At 42.4% G+C, this 23,282-nt stretch overlaps 1 protein-coding gene and 1 long non-coding RNA gene across 2 annotated transcripts; both read left to right on the top strand.

Moving 5' to 3' along the window:
- The first annotated feature begins 1,271 nt into the window (after window positions 1–1,271).
- atp6v1b2 (ATPase H+ transporting V1 subunit B2) lies at window positions 1,272–12,175 on the top strand. The gene is made up of 14 exons (XM_010878129.4): window positions 1,272–1,444; window positions 2,662–2,717; window positions 5,657–5,755; window positions 5,887–5,980; window positions 6,860–6,937; window positions 8,191–8,330; window positions 8,706–8,807; window positions 8,891–8,988; window positions 9,120–9,243; window positions 9,349–9,499; window positions 10,267–10,349; window positions 10,542–10,646; window positions 10,779–10,908; window positions 11,001–12,175. The coding sequence occupies exons 1-14, from the start codon at window positions 1,303–1,305 to the stop codon at window positions 11,129–11,131; spliced, it is 1,533 nt and encodes a 510-aa protein (XP_010876431.2). The 5' UTR covers window positions 1,272–1,302; the 3' UTR covers window positions 11,132–12,175.
- A 4,295-nt stretch (window positions 12,176–16,470) lies between these two features.
- Window positions 16,471–20,471, top strand: LOC105015183. Its single transcript, XR_828358.4, has 3 exons — window positions 16,471–16,554; window positions 18,732–18,793; window positions 19,072–20,471. It is a non-coding gene; the product is annotated as an uncharacterized LOC105015183 (long non-coding RNA).
- Window positions 20,472–23,282: the final 2,811 nt, after the last annotated feature.

The raw sequence follows: 23,282 nt of genomic DNA, 5'->3' as shown, positions 1-23,282 counted from the left end.
CTGTCTTTTTTGAAATTTAGCAGAGTCTGAGCCAGAGGACTGTGAGAGATGCTGAGGTGAGTGATAAATGGGACACAATAGAATATCTCTCTAAACCGGTTAAGTATGTAATGGGCAGAGACTTAGAGAAGTGATGTTGCAAGTGTTTAGGGCCCTGGAGGACATTTATTACGTAAACAGCGGAGGTTAGGCGAAATCAAAACCAAATGACAAAACCGCTTTGCTGGGGATGAGGCAGCATCTTTCTGGGGGCCTCCCATCGGTGGTTTGGGAGGAAGGACCATGGCCTGACTCTGCTGCCTCCTTCTTGCTGTTTTCCTCCAATGGCTCATGCATGGCTTTGGCTGAGCTGTCTCCAGAAGGTACCGGATCCTGCCAACCTTCTCCATGCGACACTGATGCAGCAGTCGGGGGGACGTTAGTGGCACAAGTGTAATATGTATTTTGGTGCTCTGCTACAATTTACTGCAATATTGTCTGAACTTATGGCCTACCATTTGTATTCAGGCCATTGTCATTATCACATCCCAAAATACAGATCTTGGTCATAATTACTGCATACCCACTTCTCTAGGCCACATTAAAGCACTGGATACACCTACATATTTTGGGGGAAATAATTGCATTTTTGAATGGGAAGTAAACCCATTTCACATGTGGCCTTATTTTCACCAGGCTTTTTTTTTTCCGTTGTAAGGAATATTACTTCTCATTGTTCGCCATTGACTCAATGCAATATGCAGATGTTAAGCAAGGTTTAATAACACGTTCCAAAACACTAGAAACCATCTCAAATAACATAGTATCTTCTCATTCTGAATGATGTCACGACACATTCTTTTCATGGATTATACAAATGTTTACCCCCACTGTGCCATAATTCAGTTAAAAATGATGCAAATGTGTTTTTATGGGACTTTTCTGTGTCGAGACATGCAAACGAGAAAAGTATGTAATATGCGTTAGTTTGGAATGTTTTGGCGAGTTATAAACCATGCGTAACCCAGGTAGTTTCTGTGTAAGATAGACATGGCTATCTCATAATTTCCGAAAGCTTTTACAACAGTTAAAATAGATTATCTGAAATTCTAATGAAGTAGACATGTATTAAAACGGTAAAGGTATGTTGAATGTTATATTATACCCGTACAGTTTTGTCAAACTGCTATCAGGAGCGTTATTGTTATGTCAGTTATACGCATTGAAATAATAAAACGAATCTAGGAATAATCTCTATCTTGTACAGCTCATTCGTGTACAGATCGCATGCGCAGTCCTACTACCCCAACTCCAGAGGTAAACATGGCGCTGAAGGTATTGAAGGGGATGGTGAGCGGAGCCGTTAACGAGATCTCCTCAGCCGTTACCGGCGGCAACAAGGCGGCTGCATCCCGGGAGCACGTCCTGGCCGTTAATCGCGACTACATCTCCCAGCCCCGCCTGAGTGAGTTATTAGTTACCTGGTAAACAAAAGAGTAACTGAAGGATCAGCGGTGCTAGACAGACGGGCCTATTTGAGCGTTGCGCAGTCTGCGGCAAGTGATGATAGTATTCAGGAGCATCGATTGGGGCCATTGAAACCCATCCTCATCAGCTCTTTGCTAAAAAAAATGAACATATTATTAATATGCAATCGAATGTCATCATTACAATCTTAACAGAATGTTTTCCAGGAGTTGCATCCATGACTTGCAGCTTTCTTACTGCAAATACTAAAGGTGGTCTATTATCATGTCGACTATTAAAATACTATTTTTCTCAAAAACAATATTTTTGTATTTTACAGCAAAACCATATTTTTGTATTTTGTTAATTATTCCCCTGATTATAGAATCCCCAAAAATGTCAGCATACATTGATGTCAGAATGCATGATCACAGACATATTTTCGTCTTTATATAGGACAAATGAAATCCCTGGTGCTTAGTAGTTATCCATGCTTCAAACACTTGCGTCTAATGGAAGAAGGCAGCCAGAGATTTGTTGTAACTGTATGTACTCTTCAAATATGTAAAACAATGTACAGTGTACTAATTTAATGGAATCTTAAAGTAAAGAGAATTGTCTTTCTAAAATCATATAGTAAGCAAGGATAATTAAGAACTAAATGTTAAAACACAGCAGCACGATTGTTGATTATTTGAAAGCAAGCCAGATTTAGGAAGTACACACACTTTTATGGGCACACTTCTCCTGTGCACTTCATATTGTAGTTGGTAACTGAAGAGAAGACAGAGATTTGTGCCCGACTTGTATAAATGTGTCCTGACTTAATAATCCTTGCTCAGCATGGTTTGCATTTGTCTTTATCCACCAAGTTCTATAGATCTAAAACAATTTGTGTTACTTATATTTACTATCCCTTAATCTAAATTAATTACTAATTTACCTTAGAACTCATACATTGCTCTTATTCATTAGTAAATTAGAGTGCAATGAGGGTGGTATTATTTTCATTGGATAAAACTAACTGGATGTGGTAGGGAACAAAATGCAAGGGAATTATGTTCCATTTACACATACAAACCTATAGTTTGAATCAGTCCCATGGGGCCAGCTTTGGTCCAAGTTCAGCTGAGAAAGAGGGGGAAGCTGTAAGCATCTTTAGTTTGTTTGTAGGGTTGGGGGCTGTGTGTGTCTGACTGTGTTCTCTGTTAATAGCCTATAAGACAGTGTCTGGAGTCAATGGCCCTTTGGTGATTCTGGACCAGGTGAAGGTGAGAGATCCCAGATCAGTGCTGTCATGTGCTACATTAATTAATCGCAATTAATCGCAAAAACGTCTGTAGTTAATTGCAATTAATCATCATTTTAGAATATGTTCAAATTTGTATAAATAAACACTTTTCTGTTTAAAAAGCAGTGCATTATGTTGAAAACATTATGTTTTATTGTAAACTTTGGACATGATTGATTTTAAGTATGTGCAGCAGCTGTCTTTTTCCATGTCGGTCCATTAGAACAGGGTGTGTCATGGCCCTTAAATTTCTCCCTTCAAATTACCGCGATGACTGGCAGAATCTACTTGTTGCCCATGTAAATTGAAATAGAATGTTGTTTGTCTCTGATCCAATAGTTCTACCATCTCCTACCATTATGGTTTTCATCAAGGCACCGATTAAAATAATGTTATGTTAGGATTCTGTATAAAACACCCATCAGCCTCTCTGTCTGGAAAGCTACAGACATGTTATCCAACACTTAATCACACCGATGCTTCTCGTGGTTTTGGCCTTTGATTTTTACCTCAAATGTGGTTAGAATAAGGTTCAGGTGAGGACCTGGAAACAATTGGCTTTTCTAATAGGTGTTTGGCCGCAACCAAATACGTGTATGTTTATTAAATTATTCCCCAGTGTAACCAAATGCAGTAAGATAGGTAACTTAAATAGGCAAAGGAATATTGGAGGGGAGGCAAGGTAGCTAGAGATTTTTATCTACCAACATTAAACATAATTTATTTATGAACAAACAGGGAAGTTGTTGATTCCACAATTAAGGATATATTATAGTGAAAATGAAACTGGCAACGATATCAATGCTTAGCTTAGGCTAGCCACAACGTAAAATAACGAACCATGCTAAAGGCAAGGTTAACACGTGGATTTGAGCGTCTCGGGACCAGCTTCAGAAAAGGGTGACGGGGAGACACAAATATTCTTAATGTAGATATTCCAATTTACAACAACTGGGAACAGCTCAGACTGTGTTCTAAAGTACGAGTAGGTAACGTGCTGTTAGGTGGTATTCACAGACAAGTGGCGAGTTAACACAATTCACGAGAAGAATGTGTATAGGCTCCTCTCCATTGTTGTTTTGAACTCCAACACAAGTTCAACGCAAGTCAAGTGCCGAAAACATTACGTGTACACTGTTGCAAATCAATAAGTGACTGCTCCCGTCCAAGTCAAGCACTAACTACAGGTGCTGGTCATAAAATTAGAATATCATCAAAAAGTTGTTTTATTTCAGTAATTCCATTCAAAAAGTGAAACTTTTTTTTTTATATTCATTCATTACACACAGACTGATATACTTCAAATGTTTATTTATTTTAATTGTGATGATTATAACTGACAACTAATTAAAATCCCTAATTCAGTATCTCAGAAAATTTGAATATTATTTAAGACCAATACAAAAAAAGGATTTTTAGAAATGTTGGCCAACTGAAAAGTGTGAACATGAAAAGTATGAGCATGTACAGCACTCAATACTTAGTTGGGGCTCCTTTTGCCTGAATTACTGCAGCAATGCGGCGTGGCATGGAGTCGATCAGTCTGTGGCACTGCTCAGGTGTTATGAGAGCCCAGGTTGCTTTGATAGTGGCCTTCAGCTCTTCTGCATTGTTTGGTCTGGAGTATCGCATCTTAAGTATCGCCAATTAAGAACAGGGATACCATGGTCCTTGAACCAGGTACTGGTAGCTTTGGCACTGTGTGCAGGTGCCAAGTCCTGTTGGAAAATGAAATCTGCATCTCCATGAAGTCGGTCAGCAGCAGGAAGCATGAAGTGCTCTAAAACTTCCTGGTAGACGGCTGCGTTGACCTTGGACCTCAGAAAACACAGTGGACCAACACCAGCAGATGACATGGCACCCCAAACCATCACTGACTGTGGAAACTTTACACTGGACTTCAAGCAACGTGGATTCTGTGCCTCTCCTCTCTTCCTCCAGATTCTGGGACCTTGATTTCCAAAGGAAATGCAAAATGTACTTTCATCAGAGAACAAAACGCAGCAGCAGCAGTCCAGTCCTTTTTGTCTTTAGCCCAGGCGAGACGCTTCTGATGCTATGTCTTGTTCAAGAGTGGCTTGACACAAGGAATGCGACAGCTGAAACCCATGTCTTGCATACGTCTGTGCGTGGTGGTTCTTGAAGCACTGACTCCAGCTGCAGTCCACTCTTTGTGAATCTCCCCCACATTTTTGAATGGGTTTTGTTTCACAATCTTCTCCAGGGTGCGGTTATCACTATTGCTTGTACACTTTTTTCTACCACATCTTTTCCTTCCCTTCGCCTCTCTATTAATGTGCTTGGACACAGAGCTCTGTGAACAGCCAGGCTCTTTAGCAATGACCATTTGTGTCTTGCCCTACTTGAGCAAAGGGGTCAACGGTCGTCTTTTGGACAGCTGTCAAGTCAGCAGTCTTCCCCATGATTGTGTTGTCTACAGAACTAGACTGAGAAACCATTTAACAGCCTTTGCAGGTGTTTTGGGTTAATTAGCTGATTAGAGTGTGGCACCAGGTGTCTTCAATATTGAACCTTTTCACAATATTCAAATTTTCTGAGATACTGAATTTGGGGTTTTCATTAGTTGTCAGTTATAATCATCAAAATTAAAAGAAATAAACACTTGAAATATATCAGTCTGCGTGGAATGAATGTATACATTATGCAAGTTTCACTTTTTTGAATGGAGTTACTGAAATAAATCAACTTTTTGATGATATTCTAATTTTATGACCAGCACCAGTATGTATGATTCTGAGGCTCGAACAAGTAAAATGCATTAATGGCAACGAACGGCTTTAAAATGAACGGCGTTAAGCATTTATAATTAATCCCACGTTAACACGCTAACTTTCACAGCCCTAATTGAAACATAGAAAGTCTGTGACCTTTGAGTGTGTGTGTGTGTGCCTGTGTTAGTTCCCCAAGTATGCAGAGATTGTCCACCTGACCCTGCCCGATGGAACCAAGAGGAGTGGCCAGGTGTTGGAGGTGACAGGTTCTAAAGCTGTGGTTCAGGTGAGAGAGGAGACACATGGACAGAGTGACTTTTCTGTTAGCACTCCAAATGCCCATACCACAATACTGAGGCCCACTTGTCTTCACCTGTAACTTGTGTTTGTGTGCGTGTGGTTCGTGGTTGTGTGTAGGTGTTTGAGGGGACATCAGGTATTGATGCTAAGAAGACCAGCTGTGAGTTTACAGGAGACATCCTACGTACCCCTGTCTCTGAAGACATGCTGGGTAGGACATACTGGATTCTTTCAATATATACAGTCAACTCCACTATTGTTGGCACCCTTGATAAAGATGAGCATAGGTAATGCACTACAATGTATGGTTCCAACATGTGGAATTAATGGAACTTCATTCATTAGTAATGAATGTATTTCACCAAAAATTAAGTGACAGAATTATTGCCCATTTTGTGTTCAAAATCTTGTGGAGCACAGAAATGTAACAGCCCTGAGCCTGTATGAGTACTGAGAAAACGTTTTGGATCATTTATCCATACTGATCCTGGTAATCAATTGATTTGTCATTTGTCTCACAATGATGAGGAGTTTGTGATAACAAAATGATGGGGTTTAAGTTCCCAAAATGTGCCAAATATCCTGGCACAGGGAACATTCCAATGCCATGGCCCCATGACTATTTGAAGACAAACAGCCTTATTAAATCAAAATTCTACCACCATATTTTACAGGAGGTATGGTGTTCCTTTCTGTTTTTGCATTTTCATTTTGATGGCAAAGCAATATCTGGTGTTCTTGGTATATTTGGTCTACCAAGACACCGGTTCCGATCCATGTGCCATTGTTGTCTATCAAGCCCAACACCTTTCTCTGTCCGGACCACCAGTTGTTTTTTGACCTTTGACATTAAAGCATGTCGATGACCTGAAGCCCACATCAGAATTCCACAAAGAAATGGTTAAATGACAAAAAAAAAAAAAAGTAAATTACTGTACATTTGTAACCCTATTAAAATCAGTTCTCAAGGCTTTCAATTTCTCTGTTTCTCATTCTCTATCTGTCTCACTCTCTGTCTCTCTCCTTGTCTGTCTCTCTCCCTGTCTGTCTGTTGGTCTGTGTGGGATGGGGGGCATGGTTCTGTTTGCAGGTCGTGTGTTTAATGGATCAGGCAAGCCCATCGACAAAGGCCCCACAGTACTGGCAGAAGACTACCTGGACATCATGGGTACACATCTGGAGATACAGTATACTGGAATTGATCATGTGTTTGTCTGTTCGTGCGTGTGTGTGTGTGTTTGTATAGTATTATTAGTAAGGACCAAATTTCCTAAAATAAATTGTAGTAAACCAAAGATAGTACAGAAAAGTGATGACCTTTTGGGAGCTTTATGGTTAGAATTATGATCGGGGGTTGGGGTTAGGAGTTATGGTTAAGTTAAGGGTTAGGATTAGTAAATCCATGACCCTCCCCAGGTGTTAACTACTAATAAGTACAAGACCTTCGGTGGGTGTGCGATACCACAGTGTTGTATCCACCCATATACCTACATACAATCAATATTCCATCAGTTACCTATGTTATCCACAAGCCCTATTTATCATGTAATTACGTTTATTGGCCTGTCAAACAAGGCATTTCCCACATATGATGTCCACCCTCAACATTATTCCTCTATAGAAAGAAGTGAACTACATCCACAATGTGATTAATGGAAAGAGACTAACCAAAATAGTTAAATATGATACTGTGATGCGCTCATGTTTAACTGGTACAGTGTTTCCACCACTATTTATTTTGCCAGGATGCTGTACTGGACTGCTCCGGGCTACTTTTACAGCTGATTCCATATATGTATGTATCAATGTATGTACTGTATATATATCCAGGATACCCAATCATCTATCAGTGTCGTGACAACCCAGAGGAGATGATAATATATGTACTGTGTATATATCCAGGACACCCAATCATCTCTGTGTCGTGACAACCCAGAGGAGATGATAATGCATGTACTGTATATATATCCAGGACACCCAATCATCTCTCAGTGTCGTGACAACCCAGAGGAGATGATAATGTATGTGCTGTATATATATCCAGGACACCCAATTATCTTTGTGTCGTGACAACCCAGAGGAGATGATAATGTATGTACTGTATATATATCCAGGACACCCAATCATTTCTCAGTGTCGTAACAACCCAGAGGAGATGATAATGTATGTGCTGTATATATATCCAGGACACCCAATCATCTCTGTGTCGTGACAACCCAGAGGAGATGATAATGTATGTACTGTATATATATCCAGGACACCCAATCATCCTTGTGTCGTGACAACCCAGAGGAGATGATAATGTATGTACTGTATATATATATATGTATATATATATATATATATATATCCAAGACAGCCTATCAGCTCTGAGTGTTCTATCAACCCCGATTAGATGAGAATGTGTGTGTGTGTATCCAGGCCAGCCTATCAACCCTCAGTGTCGTATCTACCCGGAGGAGATGATCCAGACAGGAATCTCTGCCATAGACGGCATGAACAGCATCGCTAGGGGCCAGAAAATACCTATATTTTCTGCTGCAGGATTGCCACACAACGAGGTACACACACACGCGCGCACACACACACACACACACGCACAAGTCCTCTGAACCCCCTGAACCCCGTCTTGAGCTTTGAGAGCTGTGTGAATGGCCTGGTAATTTGTGTGAAGGTATTAAAGCAGCACATCCGAACGGTCTCGTGCTGATTAAAACCCACTAATTAAATTGATTCATTAATTTGTATCATTTCCTTTTAATTAGTTAAGTTTGATTAAATGGGAAATGAGCTTGAATTTTCATATCCTGCACCCTATTTTTCTCTTTCTCCACATGTCTGCACCCCTCTCCCTTCTTATTCCCACCCACGCTCTCTTTATCTCCCCCTTTCACCCCCCCCCCATCTCGTCTCTCTCTCTCTTTCTCTCTTTCTAGATAGCAGCTCAAATCTGTCGGCAGGCGGGACTTGTGAGGAAGTCTAAAGACGTGATGGACTACAGTGATGACAACTTCGCTATTGTCTTTGCCGCAATGGGGGTGAGAGCCAGTTACAGAACTCTGTGCTATCACAATGGAAGTACAATGTCCCTTTACCCTTGACCTCTAACCCCCGACCTCAGGTCAACATGGAGACGGCTAGGTTCTTTAAGTCGGACTTTGAGGAGAATGGTTCCATGGACAACGTCTGTTTGTTCCTCAATCTGGCCAATGACCCCACGTATGTCACCTCTGACCTTGAAACGCTCACATTTTCCCTTGTCTCAGCTTTGCAATAACCTGCCAATAAACGTGCAATGTTGACCTCACACTTGTCTACACTTCACCCCCTCCCTTTCTCCACCTCTGCAGTATAGAGAGGATCATCACCCCTCGCCTTGCTCTGACATCGGCAGAGTATCTGGCCTACCAGTGTGAGAAGCACGTCCTTGTCATTTTGACTGACATGAGCTCCTACGCAGAGGCACTTCGAGAGGTGACACACACACACACATGCGCGTGATGACATCCCCACAGCAGACATTAAAATTATTAATCATTAAATGAACGATGAGGATGGAAATGTCATCTCACCTCTCAGGTGTCAGCCGCCAGAGAGGAGGTCCCAGGTCGTCGTGGTTTTCCAGGCTATATGTACACTGACCTGGCTACTATCTATGAGAGAGCAGGCAGGGTGGAAGGACGCAACGGATCCATCACCCAGATCCCTATACTCACCATGCCCAACGATGGTATGTCCATCACCCAGATCACTATACCCACCATGCCCAACGATGGTATGTCCATCACCCAGATCACTATACCCACCATGCCCAACAATGGTATGTCCATCACCCAGATCCCTATACCCACCATGCCCAACGATGGTATGTCCATCACCCAGATCACTATACCCACCATGCCCAACGATGGTATGTCCATCACCCAGATCACTATACCCACCATGCCCAACGATGGTATGTCCATCACCCAGATCACTATACTCACCATGCCCAAAGATGGTATGTCCATCACCCAGATCACTATACCCACCATGCCCAACTATGGTATGTCCATCGCCCAGATCACTATACCCACCATGCCCAACGATGGTATGTCCATCACCCAGATCACTATACTCACCATGCCCAACGATGGTATGTCCATCACCCAGATCACTATACCCACCATGCCCAACGATGTTATGTCCATCACCCAGATCACTATACCCACCATGCCCAACGATGGTATGTCCATCACCCAGATCACTATACTCACCATGCCCAACGATGGTATGTCCATCACCCAGATCACTATACTCACCATGCCCAAAGATGGTATGTCCATCACCCAGATCACTATACCCACCATGCCCAACGATGGTATGTCCATCACCCAGATATCTATACTCACCATGCCCAACGATGTTATGTCCATCACCCAGATCACTATACCCACCATGCCCAACGATGGTATGTCCATCACCCAGATCACTATACTCACCATGCCTCTCTTTCAGACATCACTCACCCCATCCCTGACCTGACGGGTTACATCACAGAGGGACAGATCTACGTGGACAGACAGCTGCACAACAGACAGGTAATATCAGAGACACACGCATATACACACCCAGATTCTCAGATTCCAGATGGATAGGATTCCAGTTGAAATAGTTTGGAATGTCGATTCTCTCAAGTAATTATTTGTCTTTCCCTCCCTTACTCTTTCTTTCTCTATTTCCCCTCCCTCCCTTCCTCCCTCCCTCCCTTGCTCCGTCCCCCCCCTCTCTAGATCTATCCTCCCATCAATGTTCTGCCATCTCTCTCTCGACTGATGAAGTCAGCCATTGGAGAGGGGATGACACGCAAAGACCACTCTGATGTCTCAAACCAGCTGGTACACACGCACACACACACATGCGCACACGTGCGCACTTGCACACACACACACGCACGTACACTACTTAAAATGTTTCCATACTAGTTAACATCTGTGACGGTGTGTGTGTGTGTACGTGTGTGTGTGTAGTATGCATGTTACGCTATAGGCAAAGATGTGCAGGCGATGAAGGCTGTGGTGGGAGAGGAGGCTCTGACGTCTGATGATCTGCTCTACCTGGAGTTCCTACAGAAGTTTGAGAAGAACTTCATATCCCAAGGTACACTGCGGTACAGGATTAGGGAGATGGGGTCAAGGAGCTGTGTGTGTGTGTGTGTGTGTGTCTCTAAAATCTTTCTCTATGCGTTTTAGGTGCTTATGAGAACAGGAGTGTATTTGAGACACTGGACATCGGCTGGCAGCTGATGAGAATCTTCCCAAAGGAGATGCTAAAGAGAATCCCACAGAGCACACTGGCGGAGTTCTACCCCCGCTTGAAGTGAACACCATAACATGTAGACATAACCCTTCCCTCCTGCTCTGTCTCTGTTATGGTTTTGCTGTTGTGACATTACCTGTGGCTTCTGTGCTGTACGCCTTATAATGACTAGTGTTGATGCTGCCAACACCGACAGACATTCTGGGTCCACTTTCAAAAAGGGGATCTGGGGTCTGCGTCTCAGATAGGATCAAATGCATAGATATTTGAATGGAACTGACTATTCCCCATTCTAGTCTTATTTGTCGGTTTTTTTCATCCTATTATGCGTTCAATCCTGCCCTGTCCAGACAGACACGTGCCACTGGGGGTGGCATTCCCCTGGTCTGGTCACATGACTTTCAGATTTAGAGGACAGTGGATAATGTATATGAGACGCAGGGGATGGCAGGATGAAAATGTTACAGAGTATAGTATATGTTGGTATATTGAGACCAGTAATGACATGTGAATGTGTGATTGTTTACATTTCTAATGTTCTTTTGTTTACAACCACAACGTACTGCTTTCATTATCCGGGTTGTGGCTGCTCTCTGCCGATCGGCGCTGTTCCTGTGCCGAGTCACCCCAAATGGTTCCCACATCCATTCAGCCAAAGCCACAGTTGCCATGCAAACACGATGCACCCAGGACTGTGGGTCCTGCTGCCTGTTTATTAAACATGCCATCTATAAATGTCCCTCACTGGGTGTGATATGGTAGCTGCTTCCGGCACGCGCACACACCGTGGCTCAGTAATGACCGTCTAGTGGTTTACAGTGAAAACGTCTAGAATAGCTGGACATAGTAATCCAGTGTGTGTCCTTGTGTGTGTTTTTGTGTGTAGATGTTGGCTGGCGTTGTTTTGGCGTGAATGCATGACTGCTGTCTGCAGTGATTCTGTGCAATAAAGGAATAAACACTGTTCCCCTCAATACTGGTCCCTGGGTGTTTAAGGCTGAGGACACAGGTGTTTGGTTTCAGTGGCAGTTGCCTTTTGAAGCAGATGCTGGATAAAAGTGTTGATTGTTTGAGAATAAACACACTGTGGGCCTTTGTGTTCGTGCAATCCCGTGTCGTCCAGTTGATCGAGCACCATGCTCACAACAACAGGGTTGTGGGGAAACATGCTATGAGCACGTATTTACACACTGCTATATGTTGCTTTGCATAAGAGTGTCAAAATGGGTTAGACTTGAGCAATTTCATCCATCTTCTTGCGTGTCTGACCACAGCCACACCTCTGCAGTTGCTTTGCCGTTAAGCAGCTGGCCAGATGGTGGTGCTGTTGGTCTGTGCAATAAAGGATGTGCTAAACGACTCTTGAATAAGTAAACTAAAACCAAACATGAAGATTTGAAGTCTTGACAATTGCTCTCTACTGAACACGTGCTGAGAAACAAGCAGGTTTGATCTTCAGTCCCACGGAGTATAGATAGGACGTTTAGGGTTTCGGAAGGTATCGTGGAGAGCCTTCATGATATGGCCTGTAGGCAGTGTACTGTATGTTCCACAGCACCGTCCTCACATACACAGACCGTTGGTTCTCTGTGGACTAGACTCCACTGGCTTTCAAACTGTGTCTCACCCCTCTTCCATCTCCTTCCAGACTCACACATTCACTAAACACCTCTCTGTTGGGGCTGAAATGGGCTGTATCTTCCCTGGTGAGGACAGGTGTGTGGGGGTGTGTGTGTGTGTGCACAAGTACAAGTATGTGTGTGTGTGTGTGTTTAGGGAGGTCAGTCAAGTCCTAGAGGGAGCTGAATCACTGCATGTAAATCAGCCATACCAGCCGTGCAGAACAAACACACACACACACAAAGACAGACACAGACGTACAAACACACACAGACGTACAAACACACACAGACAGACACAGACGTACAAACACACACAGACGTACAAACACAGACAAACATATGCACAGACACACACAGATGTAGTAACACACAGACAGACACACACATATGCACAGACAGATAGACTTACACACACAGATGTACTAACACACAGACAGACACACACATATGCACAGACAGATAGACTTACACACACAGATGTACACAGACACAAACATACACACACAAGGAGACGCAGATGTACACACACAAACACACACACACACACAGTTTGGCACAAGGCAGGTCTTGGCGTGGGGTGGCATTTTTAGAGGGCATGTGTGTTTATCATTCCTCAAAGCCTCAGTGTGTCAGCCATGATGACACACACTGTCACAGTCAATAGATCACCCTCACACACACACACAGACCCAAAACTGTGTATGTGAGCAGTGTTATTATTCAGTGTCACATGCTGGTAGGTTCTTCTTCATTCTGTCACTCATATCTTTCTATTAATCAAACCTATTTGTCTGTGTGTGTATTAGTGTGCGCGTGTTTGGGACGTGTATTAACACTCTCAAGTCTTTTGCAGGGTAAATAAACTCGTGGTTTTTCCAGACGCAAGGAATTATTCATGAACTGTCTGCACGCGATCACAAACAGATAACCCACATAATTGAAGTAATGACGATAACATTGGGAGGTGCACTGACACACCCACCCACGCACACACACACACTAACATGGCCTGTATCCAGGCAACCATGGTAGAGCGGTGTGAATGGTAAAAGTGGACTATTATTATTAGCTATCTGTCTATTTAATCAATATTTAATTGAGCCAACCTTAACCCTTTACACAGCCTCTATAGTCCTTTCATGTATTGAAGGAGACACATTGTGCTGTGTGAGAATAAATGGGAGACCAGGGGGAGGAGAGGAAATGAGAAGAGACGAGAGGAGACGAGGTTAGAAGAAAGGAGGGGAGAAGAGAGGAGAGGACGGGAGTCGAGAAGAATGGGGGGAAGCGGGGATGAGGGGACAAAAGAAGGGATGAGTGGGGACGAGATGAGCCAAGTGTAGAAGAAAGGAGGGGAGAAGAGAGGAGAGGACGGGAGTCAAGAAGAATGGGGGGAAGCGGGGATGAGGGGACAAAAGAAGGGATGAGTGGGGACGAAATGAGCCAAGTGTAGAAGAAAGGAAGGGAAAAGGGGGGGAGAAAATAGGAGATGAGGATAAAGCAAGGGGATTAGTGGAGATGAGAGGAGTTGAGGCTGGAAGAGAGGAGGGGAGAAGAGGAGGTGAGGGAAGGAGAGAGGGGATGAGGGGAAAAAGGGGATGTGTGGAAAAGAGGAGAAGGGATGAAGGAAGAAGATAGGAGATGAAGGAAAGAGGAGATGAAGAGAGGAGAGAGGAGAGAAGCATAGGGCTAAGGTTAGGAGAGAAGCGCTGAGATGGAGACGAAGAGAGAAGTGAAGGGGATAAAACCAAAGTCATTTAGAGGAGTAGAAAGAAGACTGATTGTGTTTGTATCTATGAGAAGCATAGTGTGCATGTCATTTTGGTTTTGCTATAGATCTAGATAAGTCTCCAGAGCGAAACCTGGAAAATCTGTCCCCAAATGTTTTTTTAATTGTACCTAAACGTGTGTGTCGTATGTGTGACCTGAGATGTAACAGTGAGTTCTGAAAGAGCAGGGTGCAAACCTCCAAACTGAGTCACTGGAAACCTTCAGGGATAAATGCTGAGGTGTGTTTGTGTGTGAGTGTGTCTCACAGTGAAAAGCCTTGTTTTGACAGAAAGGGAAATCCATTTGCAGCATCTGTCATGTTGTGAATCAGTCTATTTGATCACTTTCTGCTCCATGTAACTGTGTGTGATGTGAAGTCGTATATAAACATGGGCAGACCAGGACTAGAGTTCTGCCTTGGCCTTTTTCCACACCAACTCACACTGCCTGACTGGATTCTCAGACTATTATTGCTAGCAATATTTTAATGTCGATGTAGGATGCTACAATTCTTTATGAGCGCTAACTATTATCAGAAGATTATTCATTTGATATTAACTGAGGAAGTGGAAACTCCAAACACATTTAGATTGCTAATTCTAAATACATATATTCATGTATTCATCTAACAGTAAATGTAATGTACAAAACATTTGTAGGCTACCAACAATGAGGTACACTGGTTATCCTATGCCACTGTATTGACCGGTGTGTATTACACAGGCGTGCTGTTTTTTTAACTGAAAGCTATGTTAAAAATAGTGGTTTAAAATAGTTGCTATTGAACTGAATGACAGTTGAGGAAAACAGAATACCTAAAGAAAGCTGAGGCCATCCTCTCTTCAGCAGGAACAAGGGGCCATAGCTTCCAAATCAATTGCATTTTGAAATGTTATCCGATCAAAAAACATTTTTCTCTGAAGAGCGGCTCACTCATTTTTGCAGCGGGCCCTAGAGAAACAGACACGGCGGCGGGGCGCACTTCCATTACAGCAATCATGAAGATAATACACTTTACTGTTTGACCAAATGATGGTTAGAGCTGCCCAAAAATGATTCCATTTTTGAGTGTGGCGCCAGTGTTCTGTGCAGTAGCAACCCTTTTAAACTTCTTCTTCCAAATACAGAACCTGTTCCCAAAACCTTCATTATACTCTTATAACACAAGCTTTGAGTGTCAATTTCAACCAGTCCAAACAGCTAAAGGATGGTGCAGGGCCGAATTGCCAGATGGCTGGTCCATATGTGTACAACACACACTCACTAACATTTATGTACACACAAAAATGCACACACATATACACACACTAACTATACAAGCAAAGTATTATCTGTCCTGATTCCTTCAATTATGTAAATTGAAGTCGCCTGGTCCTTCGGGACGTTACTAGTGAATAAGGCCTTGTTAGGAGAGTAAACGACAAGAAATGAACAGATTGGAGAGGAGAGAGGAAGAGAGAGGGAGGTCGTACATCTCCCTTACTGCATGACAATTAGGCCCAGGACAAAGAGGGAGAGAGAGAGTGTGAGAGAGGGGGACCAGAGCAGCGACTGAGGGATTGAGAATGTAGAATAAACCGCAGGTCATGTGTCAACAAGGCAACAACAAGCCCTAACTTCTCTGTTTGTATCTTATCTAATGGATCTTTCTTCTCTCTAATGCCATCCCTTTCTCTATTATGTATATTCTTACCACTGTGACTTGAGTGTTATTCTAACAGACACCCGCTCACAGCGTAGAATCAGTGAATCTCTTCTGACCTACCTCTTTTCAACTTCCTTCCGTTTTTTTCTCTTTGATTGGAGTGGAGAGTTTGCACATGCATGTTTGTGTGTTTATGACTGGTTGGAAGTCTGTAAGCATACATTGACAGGAAGACAGACACCCGACTCTTCCTCCTGCCTCACTCCACTCTATACCTCCACTCTCGTAGTTAGCTATTCCCTCCCGATTGATTCTCTCTCTGTCTAATCTCTTCCCCCGTCTCTCTAGGGGGTGAACGGGGGAGAAGTTGGGTGACATTTGGAACTGAGCATCATGCAACTGCATTCCAGTGGAACCAGAAACGGTGCACGAGTCAGTAGAAATGATCGTGTATGTTCATTATTTATCTTTTGTTCACTGCCAGAAAGAGAGAGGGACAGTTAGAGGGATTTATATGTATAGAGTGAAACATAGAGAGAGAGTGGGAGAGATACACTGTTGAGCCAAAACATGACCACTCACAAGTGCATAACGATGATCATCTCCTAATAAGAGGTCTGGGTAGTTTAGATGGTAAATAAACAAGTCAGCATGTTGGATGCAGGTGAAATGGGCAGGAGCAAAGACCTGAGCGACTTTGACAAGGGCCAGATTGTTATGGTCAGGTGACTGGGTCAGAGCATCTCTGAAACAGAAAGGTGCACCAGGTCAGGTTGTGAGGTGCACCAGGTCAGCAGCTGTGAGTACCTACCGACAGTGGTCAGAGGAGGCACAAACCACAAACCGGCGACAGGTTGTTGGGCGCCCAAGGCTCATCGATGCTCAGCTGCAACGAAGGCCATCCCGTCTGGTCCGAGCCGACAGAGGGTTCTACTGTGGCACCAGTCACAGAAAATGTTAATGATGGTTACGGGAGGAATGTGTCACAACACAGAGTGCATCGAACCTTACTGCGTATGGGGCTGTGTAGCTGCAGACCGGTCCAAGTGCCCATGATTACCCCTGTCCACTGTTGAAGGTGCCTGCAATGGGCACACAAGCATCGGACCTGGACCTTAGAGCAGTGGAAGAAGGTTGCCTGGTCCGATGTGTCCCATTTTCTTTTACATCACGTGGATGTCTGTGTACGTGTGCACCAATTACCTGGGGATGTGATGGCACCAGGATGCACTGTGGGAAGACGACAAGCCAGTGGAGGCAGTGTGATGCTCTGGGCGATGTTCTGCTGGGAAACCCTGGGTCCGGGAATTCATGTGGACATCAATTCGACACGTGCCACCTACCTAAACATTGTTGCAGTCCAGGTACACCCCTTCATGGCAATGGTATTCCCTGTGTGGTTTTGGCTGGACACTGAGGACGAGCAGCATTTTAGCAATTGTTTTGGCTCATCAGTGAATATAGAAAAAAAAATAGAGAGGCAGAGCTAGAGAGAATTATACATGTAGAGAGAGATGGATTGATACCGGCAACAATGACAGCTCCCCATCATTGCCAGTGTTACACTGAGCATGCTGGAAGCAATTCTGACACGTACACACACATCACACACACAGACATAACACACACACATTACACACACACATGACACACATCACTGCACTTCTATCAACTAATTAACATCCATTTAGTGTGATGAGTAAGAGTCAACAGAGACACTAATGACTGACACATTAACAATACAGATGTGACATCCCATATTAGAGCATAACACACGCATAACATTAACACACACACATAACATTAACAATACAGATGTGACATCCCATATTAGAACATAACACACGCATAACATTAACACACACACATAACATTAACAATACAGATGTGACATCCCATATTAGAGCATAACACACGCATAACATTAACACACACACATAACATTAACAATACAGATGTGACATCCCATATTAGAGCATAACACACGCATAACATTAACACACAAACACACACATAACATTAACAATACAGATGTGACATCACATATTACAGCATAACACACACATACAATTAACACACACAACATTAACATGCACACATAACATTAACACACACACATAATATAAACAAACACACATAAAGCATTTACACAAACATAAAATTAACATGCATACATGATATTGACATGTACACATAATATTAACATGCACACATAACATTAACACACACACATAATATAAACAAACACACACAAAGCATTTACACACACATAACATTAACATGCACACATAACATTAACACACACACACATAATATAAACAAACACGCAGAAAACATCATCACACACACATAACATTAACACTTACACAGACTAACATCCACATGAACAGACAACATACATTTACACAAACTAAAACACACATACAGAGACTAACACACACACACACACACAGACTAACACCCATGTAAACACACTGGACCATCACACACAGACACACAAATCCTCTGTGGACCACGTAATAGCCATAGAGCTGATGGCCAGATCCTCTGTTTCACCTTGACTGCAGTTATTCTCTGTGGTTTGGACAGAGTGAGTTTGGACCACCTTCCTTCCTGTCTGTCCTCAGGCCTCAGGCCACATGCCTGTCTATATCTGGATGAGGACCTTCTCAAGGACAGCACAGGACTGGTGAGTGACTGAATGTTTGTGTATGGGTATGTTTTGTATGTGACTTTGTGATGGCATGCTTTTTGTCTCACACACACACACACAGACACACAAATCAGCTAGCCTCTCACCTGACAAGGTAAAGACACTCTAATCAGTTGAGCTGTTTAACCTGTCTGATCTCTTACCCAACTTTAATCAACGCTTTCCCTCCCCCTTCTCTCTCCTCCCTCTCTCTCCTTCTCCCTCTCCATCCTTTCCTCTCTATGTGTCTGTGTTGCTTTAATCACAACTGCTAGATTTAAACCTGATGGTAATTAACCACAAGGTTGACACCAAAATGATCAGCTGAAGATAAAGTTTCACAAAGCTATATCCTTCCTCAGAGCAACAGGAGTGGTCCCAACACCTGGTCTAGAGTCACACAGAGCAGGTCATAATGACTCATCACCACATGCTGTTAGCTTAGCGTCTAACCTCCGAGCTCTTTAAAGCTGCTTGTGTGTGTGTGCGTGGGTGTTCCTGTGTGGTCCAGAGCTGCTTTATGGTCACGGTAGGAGCCTCATAACTCAGCTCAGACAGATTTACAACAACAATATACACCGACACTGACACACACACACACAAACAGACAGATACAGAAACACACATACACAGAGACACACTGATGGGTCTCAATTTCTCCAATCCCACTAAGCCAGAACAAGTCACCGTATCTCATTCATAAAACCCTCTCAGATTTAACCAAGTAAAGAACCTACAGCTTTGTTTGGCAGCACACCTGTGTATACTATCTTTGCATTATACTAGGGACGCGAATACTCTCTAGTATACGTGTGTGGGTGAAAGGGAGTGTCCAGGCCGTGCTTGGGGAATGTATAATAACATTATTTAGAGGAGCTAGTGTCAAGTATGGTCAGTTATGTTTCACACAATTACCTTTACAATTGTAGTTATTTAACACATACCAAGTTGAGATATCAACACAACCCCACCAATAGTAAGTACACTTTATTCCATTGAAAAGCTATCAGCAAAGTCTGCGCTTTTCAATGGAATGAGAACAATGAGTGCAAGCATTACAGTAGCTCAGTGTCTCTTACAATAACAGCAGCACTTACCTGTGTGTGTGTGTGTGTGTGTGTGTGTGTGTGTGTGTGTGTGTGTGCGTGCGTGCGTTTATGGAGAAAAAAAGTCACATGTAATCCTTGTAATCAACTTGTCATAGTTTAAAACCAGCTGGTTCTTATTTTGTATGTCCTAACATAACATGAAACAGTAAAATATATTGTTGGTCAGCTGCATGATTACATTCTGTGTCTCAGATGTTGTGATAGTAAATAAGGTTTATCTGCATGTGGATGCAAGATATCACTCAACATGACAGTACATGAAGAGCCATAATGTTATCTTTATCAATGGTCAGAGGATCGGGTCTAGTTGCAAATGTGGAGATTATGAATCCTTACCAGCATCGGCTGGTTTGAACAAATAGACAGACATGAAGATTGCCAATGGAGATTTCATGCATTGACAAAAGTTGACTGGACCAACAGTGAATGGTAGCTGTTAGTCCTATGAACGTATCTGAACATCCAGATGGCTCTGCAGGGCAATGAGGTCGTGTTATGTCGTTCCTTGGGCTACAGCTTTGTTTATCACTCCAGTGATGGTATTTTTTGGGCAGATATTGAAATGTAATAAAAGAGCTAGTTAGTTTATTAAGCATCAAAGATGCTCCATGTGTCAAAATTCCCATCTAGCGATTTCACATCTTTTAAAAGCATTATGTCATACTTAGTTTTTCTTCTACATGCTATATACAAGTAAGAGATAAAACAAGCATTCCCTATAGTACCTTGTAAATAATTGATGACCCAAGGGGATAGGGTGAAGCGTTCATAAAATATAAAACTAATCGAATGAAAAACGGGGTTGCGTCTGTAGTAAGCAAAACATAAAAAAGCATAAATTCACTAAGAAATGTTGAATTATAAACGGAAACATGTAATTTCTGCTAGAATAAGTTTGCCTGTATTTTTTGTTCCTTGGCAAGTGTTGTATAAGTGGTATAAACTCTTCCATGTTGGTGTGAATTGCCTTTTAAATGTAGTGGTTTAGCATCCACAAATGCAAGTTAAAACTCTACCATGCAAAGAAACCATATGTATGATCCTTGCTTTTTGCTTAATACAATGCCAAACCACATTCTGCACCTATTATAACAGCATGGCTCCGTAGTAAAAGAGTCTGGGTGCTAAACTTGCCTGCCTGCAGTCCAGACCTGTCACCCACTGAAAACATTTGGCGCATTATGAAACGAAAAACACGACAAAGGAGACCCCAAACTGTTGAACAGCAGGAATCCTATATCAAGCAAGAATGGGAAAACATTTCACTTTCATAGCTACAGCAACTGGTCTCCTCAGTTCCCAAATGCTTACAGAGTATTGTTAAAAGAAGAGGTGATGCAACACAATGGAAAACATGGCCCTGTCCCAAAATGTTTGAAAAATGTTGCATGCATCAAATTCAAAATGGACAGGTATTTTTCCAAATTCAATATAATTCTTATTTTTGAACATTTGATATATTGTATTTTCATTTAAATATAGGGATAAGTGATTTGCACATCATTGCATTCTGTTTTTATTTACATTTTACACAGCGTCCCAACATTTTTGGAAACAAGGTTGTATATTCTCCTTTGGTATAGCCAAGCAGTTGGAATGCTGTCTTGAATATTCAGCAGACAATTAGCTTATGCTGTAGATTTCTATGTGACCAGTGATTGGAAAAGGATAAGTACTATTAAGGTATATAATCAACTTTTACTAGTAAAACTAGTAACAATTGAAATAGTTATTATAAAATGAAAAGTGCTATTTGCTTTTAAATAAAGACTAATCAGTTCAATGGATTCAATCTTAGAGGCTTGCGTGTGTGTATGAGTGTGGGTCCTTTGTAAAGCTTCTATCTGAGATTGATGGGTCAGACAATGGGCCTGTCTGCTATTCAAGACAATCACATTTAACTCTACCTTTATCTACTACTCCCCACTCTCTCTCTCTGCCTGCCTCCTCGTTCTTTTATTCTCTTCTTTACCCTTTCAATTCTGAACCACTAACCCTTCTCCTCCTTCCCTAGCAAATCTCTTCCATCTCCCTCCCCGCATCTCTCTCTCCTCATCTGCCCTTCTTCATCACTTTCACATCTTCTCTCCTATCTTTCTCTCCTCCTTGTCTCTCTCTTCCCTTCTAGTTACATCTGAGGCTGGGACTGGTCTCCAATGCTGAAGGGTTCTTTTCATTGAATGAGGCCTACCACCTGTAACTACTTATTATGACTTATAATGGCTCATAATAGACGATTATGGCCTCAAATGGGCACTTAGTCCATTCTTCCCTGAAGAAGAGGGAGATCAGTCCTGTCACTCTAGCGACACTGTGTGTGTGTGTGAGTGTGTGTGCCAGTGTGTGTGTGCCAGTGTGCCAGTGTGTGTATTTGTGTGTTTGCGTGCGTTAGCAGAGATGTCTGACTCCCTAGCTAACACTGGCCTGTGTTCATACAGCAACAAACAGACAGACACAGTTGCTATAGAGATTACAGTGGAACTGCAGCCCATGTGTGTTTTGAACGTTGGTCAGTCACAGTGGAAACACATCCATCATAATCAATGAGACATGCCACGTCGGAGGCACAAACAGCACATCGTTGATACAGCACACCAATGAAGTATGTGTGTGAGTCTTTCTATGTTTCAAGTCTATTTTCAAGGGTTTAATGAGTCTGTGAAGTGTAAATCATGGATAAAAATATTTTATGCTTTCATCATCTAGCAGCTAGAAATGCATGCTAACAGGACGCTCACGGAACACATTTGCTGTGTAGATTTTGGTTTGAGGCCACACAAACAGTTGGCCTCAACTTTTAAAAGTATTTTCCTTCATTACTTTAAATTCAAAGAACCCTCTAAAGTATTTTTGCTATAAAGATTAGTAACAAGTTAACATGCAATTATTTTAAAACGATCACAAGATGACAGAAAAAAAAGAGAATCCAGTAAGTGTGGTTATTTTCTGTGGTCTAAAATGTTTAGTCTTGACTGTTGGTTTTGAAGATAGATACATTCTGGGGAAGGTTGCAGGCATCCCAAGATCCTGCTGATCAGGCACATTTGCATAAGTACAAACATTTGTGGGTTCAAACAAACTAGCAAGCATCCTAGCAAGTACAAGGTAACAGAAACCAATCGTGTAGGAGCTGGAAGCTATGGTGATATTTGATTGGTCAATAGCATTGCGATGTTGTGTCATATTTGCATAAAATTACTCTTTTATTAACTTTAGTCTCAACCTGTTCATGCCAACAAGTTGCTTGCATGAACTGACAGCTCCCAGCTCACCATGTTTCCCGTGTTTTAAATGAACGGGGCTCCAGCGTTTCATTGCCCCCCAAAGGATACTGTTTTTATGTATTCTTTTATGGGGTAGACACGCTCATCCATTGC

Source organism: Esox lucius, chromosome 14 (genome assembly GCF_011004845.1).
Source record: "Esox lucius isolate fEsoLuc1 chromosome 14, fEsoLuc1.pri, whole genome shotgun sequence".
In the NCBI taxonomy this organism is placed as follows: Eukaryota; Metazoa; Chordata; class Actinopteri; order Esociformes; family Esocidae; genus Esox; species Esox lucius.
This window is presented reverse-complemented; position numbering and strand designations above follow the sequence as displayed.

What these genes read in the sequence shown, in the direction of transcription:
- atp6v1b2 (XM_010878129.4), top strand. Translation starts at nt 1,303, where the DNA reads ATGGCGCTGAAGGTATTGAAGGGGATGGTGAGCGGAGCCGTTAACGAG. An exon ending in CAGGATTGCCACACAACGAG is followed by an intron (nt 8,331 to 8,705) that starts GTACACACACAC and finishes CTCTCTTTCTAG; the next exon opens with ATAGCAGCTCAAATCTGTCG. An exon ending in ACTCACCATGCCCAACGATG is followed by an intron (nt 9,500 to 10,266) that starts GTATGTCCATCA and finishes CCTCTCTTTCAG; the next exon opens with ACATCACTCACCCCATCCCT.